The 6519-nt window shown below is 38.5% G+C and overlaps 1 protein-coding gene across 2 annotated transcripts in view; it reads right to left on the bottom strand.

Annotated features, from left to right (window-relative positions):
* The window catches only part of LOC124131523 (multiple PDZ domain protein-like), a 78274-nt gene extending 71755 nt beyond the window's left edge, over nt 1-6519 (bottom strand). For both annotated transcript variants that reach the window (XM_046494821.2, XM_046494822.2), the window contains exon 1: nt 4934-6519. In XM_046494821.2, the coding sequence (XP_046350777.2) occupies nt 4934-5499 (566 nt within the window). In that variant the 5' untranslated portion in view covers nt 5500-6519. The remainder of the gene's footprint in view (nt 1-4933) is intronic.

Raw genomic sequence — 6519 nt, forward strand, 5'->3', positions numbered from 1 at the left:
TCTTTTGATTCATTCCTTTTGATGAATGTGGAAAAAGATCCCTTCACAAAAAAAGTTTTAATGCATTTACTACATCCTCCAGTGGTAAGAATTTGTGGTGCTTATAGTTACCAGAGAACATTCCAATTGCAGGCTCTATACTTCCCTTTATGCCAGAACATGACACATGGTAACAGCTAATGGCACCTATGGTAAGACTCTTGACTGTCGGATGAAGCTAACTGTTCCCCTTGGAGTTCACCTTGCTTCATAATATTCAGTGCCTTCAGACTAGATGACATGTATGTTGTTACAGTTTTGTCTTGTAGGGGTCAATCTACTTGAGAAATTCAGCTAGAACAGTTTTACCTTCAGGTATATACTATATCCTCGAGTAGTCAGAATTTACTTGTATTTACTTGATACTGTGGTGTTGGAAGCTATGAGAGTACATTCCATTTACAGACCCTGGTCTGGCCCTTATGCTAGACCATGTCACATGGTAACAGCTTATGACTAATGACCAATAGATGACTCAAGCAGACATTTTTTATTTGAAAAAGAAATAAATAAAAAGATTAACATAAATAGATCTACTTGATCATCTTTCATCAATAAATATGTTTTGAGTTTAAAACCAAACATTAAGATTTCAAATTGTATATAAGGTAATGAAGTTGTGAAATGTGATTGTATTTATTGGTAACATATTGTAATCTTATTATCAAGATATATATCATGACATGACAATGTCAATGTCTCCCAGGACACTCATAAAGATGTTTTGTTGTGCCCTAAGAATAAAACTATTGACCCATCTTTGATCTCAGTGAATACCATTCCACCCATTACCAACACTATCATAATGACCAGGTATCACGTTTATCTGTTGATGAGCAACAGAACTACTGTGATCTCTGCATATCTAACAATGCTATGTAGCTGGTATCATTGGTTTGTTGCATAAACCATCAATACCTAGCTTATGTAATACCGCGGTTATCTCATCATTTCATCTTTCCTGATAGCAAACGAACACAATCAAGCAGGATGTCACTGTATCAGCATCAATTACATAACAGAGTGCCTCATCCTATTTTAGCATGGTAATTATCATTCAGCATGTCTGAATGGGTTCCAGATGCTCATCTGTGCCAGCAGACAAGTTGTGCCAGTCTGGTCAAATACCATTAATAACCCAAACATATTCTTCTCCAGCTATTGCCATGGAATTGTTAGCCCTTGAAAGATATTTTCATTGGATGCTCTGATCAATGTGATTTTTATATTCATGTTATTTGTGTTATAATAAACAGAGACTAAATGACAGTCTAGGCCTACTCAGCAAGGAAGAATGCTCCTGTTGTACCCAACATATATGGATACACTTGACCTATATATACAGCTAACCTTCTCTCAGTCCTGCAACATTTATATACACAATCATCCACACTGTCTCAGCCACAGTTATCATACACTGTGTGAACTTTCACAGGAGGCAGGAAAAAGAAAATATACACAAGGCCTCCCAAAATCTGTCACTTCTGAAGATGGCTCTTAATTTGAAAGATTAGAAAAATATTTTTTTCTTCTTTTACTAAATGCCAGTGCCAGGGTACTGCAGCTCACCTGGTTATATATTTAACAGCCGACAATAACAGCACAAAAGCAGCCACTACAAAAGTTTATATACCGCTACTTCAGTAACAGGTGTCCCCAAAGTGAAAGTTGTTATCATCAGTTTCCAGGGCCATGTTTTAGTAACAATTTATTAATGCTAAGACAATCGTATCTCTCACGCTTTAGCACACATTGGTCATCTGAAGGGTACATAACTTCTAAATTTAAAAAAAATATACATAATCAAATTTTCTATTCACATTTAGCTGACACGCTTCTATGTGGGATAGCATACCTAATTTCACATTCACATCTTAGGCAAACATAATACAGACAAGGGCTGCAACAATACAGGAAGGTCACAATACGATACGCATCTCGATATTCTGGTCACGCTACGATACGTATCTCCAAACGCAATGATAAAAAAACAAGACTTAAAGCATGTCAAAATTGACTTCATGATTTTGGAACAGTCAAAATTATTTTATAATAACAAGACAACTGAAGTGGTTAGGCTTCAAAGTAGAACTTTCCCTAACTTTCCTTCAAAACAATTCAAAGTTCAAACACCAGAAAATAATTAATGTACTTCACCAGTGATACAACTTCAAAGAATTTTGATGCAATGGTCGAATAAATTGTATCTGAAATTATTGTTTTATCAGGAATAATATATTCCAATATCGTGGAGTTTAGTCGCAGCTTTTACTATATATATTCTTAAAATCATAAGAACCACAAGCGTAGGATTTTGGTACTGGTGATTGCTGTTGCAGGATATTTATACGTATGGAACAATTTGACCAGTCACCGTAGGGACTTCCCGCGCTACATGTATTTCGATTGCGAAAACGTTATGTTGACATATATTAGCCAAATTGCCACAAATATGACTTTTAACGAGTCAAAGTAGGGCATTGTTAATATATGTATCCATTCTCTAGCAACTAAAGTTCGTTTTAGTGCGTCAAAAGCGGTGATCTGACCGTGGTTGTTGTATCTCTTCACACACGATTTCACCTAACTTAATGAAAACAATATTAAATGAAATTTTGAATAAAATTAATAAAATATATTACAAACACAAGTCCAGATATACAATGAACACGTTTTAATAAAAAAGATAGTATAATAATGGTATTGAATTGTGTACTTCAGTTCGGATTTGCTGACTGGTATTTCCGGTGTTAAGCATGTTAAGTGCTTGCGGTGATCAGCTAATAATGTTTTTTGAGATGGTGAAAAACACCTGTCAGTGTAAAACCTGAGCTTATTAAAAATGTAAGTACGTTTTTTTTAGCCATGCGTTACCTCGCGCTATAACCAAGTTAGCAGTTTATTGAAAGACACAATAGCAAGGAAACGCTGTACTTGAGATTTGCCTTCCGTATCGTGGCGTATCGATATATGGGCCCACGTTTATCGTTTATTGTATCGTTGGTCAAGTATCGCGATGCATCGGAATATCGGTGTATCGTTTCACCCTTAATACAGACTAGTGAAGTACATGAATTGCAATCATGGCTAGTAGTGTATCATCACCACATATCCTTTCTTTTTTACTTGAGGAGCGGTCGGGTAGCCTAGTGGTTTAGGCATTTGATTCTCATGCTGAACACCAGGGTTCGAATCCCCATATGGATACAATGTGTGAAGCCTATTTTTGCTGTCGACCGCCGTGATATTGCTGTCATTTTGCTAAAAGCCGCACAAAACCATAATCTATCACTCTCTCTCATGCGACATAATGATGGCCAATTACTTGTAAAATGAAAAAACTTTGTTCAGTAAGCACTTTAAAATAATATTTTTTCGGGAAATAATGCCTTCATACCTCAAAGTAACCAAAAAATAAATCTGGAAGTTAATGAGCATGTGACTTATGTTTTAAGCTGCGCAGTCAGCAATAATTCCAACCATACTGTGGCGGCTGATAAATAATCAAATCTGGTTCATGCAAACCAGTCTGTGAAACACCTTGGGCATATGATGATATGAAATTAGACAAGCCACAGATGCCTTTGTCAGTACAGAGTAGGTTCTTTCGACAAGGAAGAAGTACTGGGGGCATATTCTGAGCAAGCATCCACACAGGTTTCATCTGTAAAATCTATGCTTAATGTAGATGACATGAAACAGATACACCAACAGTGCTGGGTGGCAAATCATATTCTAGCTGATTCGTAGGCGTTATCCTGCCAAAATCTCACATGAATGTTTAAAAATATTTTGTTCCATCATACTATTTTCAACTGCTGCCGTCTATTTAGTGACTACAGCGGTTAATAAAGTATAAAGTTTCGTCCAGTTAACGTATGTGGTAGTTCGGTTTTTAAAAATTACAGAATTTGGTGTATTTGTTAATACTCTTTCCATCTAAAGTCTCCCATGCAAGATAGCTAATGAACAAACATGTCATGGGAAACTCCATGTGTTGCTTGTGTGCGTTGTATTAGTTTGAATACAGAATACAATATACATCATACAAACTCATCCACATGAAGTTTGATGAAAAATACTTTCTTCAGAAGCACAATTTAAGTGCAAACTGTACAGAATACAGCATATGTTTTAACAATAGAAGTTTTCTAATGAATTATAAGTAAGTGTGTGTTAGCAAAGCTGCAGTATTTGTGTTCTATACATGTAATACTGAAGAAATGTCATGGACCACCTGATAATTTCATATTATAATAGTTAATAGTTAAAGTAATAGATTTCCTTTAAAAATGACATATTCTCTGAGGTCAATGGAACACAATTTACCTTGAAAAGCCACAACAATGTGAGACATCAATTTCAAAACACTGACACATTTTAACAGATTTCATTTTAAAAATGCATGTATCTGTAATTTAAATATTCTACAAAAAGGCTTGGTATGACCCTCACTGGCAGATCCAGAGGCAGACGTATGGGGCACACTCCTCTTTTTCTCAGGCACCTTCAGCTGAGTAATTATTAGTATTATAATATTCCATCCCCCACCCCCTCTCAAAAATCCTTGATCCGCCTCTCATGCTTGTTGAGTATTTGTCCTGTGGTTTGGTGGCGTAAAGTGACACCCCTGTATCTGATCTACAAAGTTATCTACCAACCAATACTTCCTATTGCTTCTTATTAAGCAGGCAATATAAATTATCAGGAACTTCATTTAATGCTTTCAAGTTAACGAATGAAAATAAACCTTTTATCTGTGTGGCAGGCTTGAGGCTTAGAATCTTATCAAAGGTTATCTTCACAAGTGACCTTTGCTGGAAAAGGAAGATAGAGGATATGACACCTCTTTCTAAGGAACTCAATCCGCCGAAAGAAAGGAATGTCAACCTACCTCACGGATTCTAGAGTCTCCTTTAAGAGTGATCTTCCGTTGATATCAATTATTTCGTCATTTATCTTAATTCGACCGTCAGCATACGCCAAACTTCCAGGTTTAATTAATACAACCCGGAATGCCGAGGTCTGGGTGGAGCTGACTGTAGGCGCCATAACACCATTGCTAGACCTATAACTTTCATTCCCACTATCGCTGGCTGTTCTTGGACGCGCAAAAACAATGGGCACACTGTCGATAACGATGCCCAATTCCTTGCCCCTCGGCTGGTAAAATTCTACACAGAAAATCTGATCCTTTCGAGGGGGTTTAGTAGGAGGGGGAGATTTGGAGAGTTCTTTATTCCTGGATTCCGACATGAACGTCGCAATTCGTCTGTCCCTGGGTAAATCCATATCGTCATCCGTCTCCACCTGAGATGTGGACGCTGCGCGTGCCGGGAGGGTCCCTTTTCTAAAATCATACTGAGATTTACCACCTCGACTACGGTTCTTCAAACTACCCCTTCTTCCAGTAGAATTTGGGGGGAAAATTCGACTGAAATATGACTTCAAGGTATCCATATCTTTGCTTCTGACACAAGCTATTTCTTCCCATAACCCGTTTCGCAGTCACAGCTTTCTCCCAAATTGCAGCACCACATGCCAGGGTGGTCACAAGAAACTCAATCCTACTTTTTCCACTTGGAGAATATGCCTGGGAATGCCACACACAAGAAGCGGTCTGGCCTATTTAACACAAGGCATCACCTGGTTCCTCAATGAACACCCTTTTTCATGACATTAAGCTGCGACCGACTAAAACATTTTTGGGAAAGACCTCTTCGGCGACATTTCCCATTCTTTTTACGTTCCAACAATCCTATCCACGCAACAAGTTAGGCGCGTTCCCATCAAAATCGAGTTCACCAGTAATTACTTCACGACCACGGTAAGCAAAGTCCGCATAACACTAGCTCCGTTGGCTTCCCAGGAAGTGACGGCGATTGTCCTCGTCAATTTGGTTCAATTATCTTCAAACAGTTTACTCACATCGCCCCTCTCTTCATGACATGGAAGTGCACTTGTTGCAACTGTCCACTGGTGTCGTCTGCCTCGGGGCACTGTCATGCTCGGTGCGTGTCTCCCGTGATATTAATCTGTTAGCAGACGTGTACTGTGACTGGCGATGGATCTTTCCTTCGTGTGACACAAAACTTAAAACAGCGTTCCTCCTCAAGTATTCTAATACAGGTATATACTATCGATCTTCGCGAGCTCATTGCCCGTCTCGGTGAAGGCGTTCGTAGCCCCCACGTGCTACTGTTTATGTAACTCTCTCGCAGTAGCAGACGAATTATTCTCCCAAACAATCACGTGGCTCAGCTGCCTGAAGTTGACAGATATACACACATAAATTGGGTCACATGCTTCAGTAACTCGTGAGAAAAACGACGGGTGATCGTTATGTATACATTTTGAGGTCACAGCAGCTGATGTAGATTCATAAGTCCTTTATCGAACAGTTTCCACGCGTATGTGATACTAAAGCATCAAGGCGCTAACATCCTATGCAGTTCAGCCAGGGGTGCGCTGATTGGATAA

The sequence above is a fragment of the Haliotis rufescens genome, unplaced genomic scaffold, assembly GCF_023055435.1.
Source record: "Haliotis rufescens isolate VD_foot unplaced genomic scaffold, xgHalRufe1.0.p SCAF_1, whole genome shotgun sequence".
Taxonomy (NCBI): domain Eukaryota; kingdom Metazoa; phylum Mollusca; class Gastropoda; order Lepetellida; family Haliotidae; genus Haliotis; species Haliotis rufescens.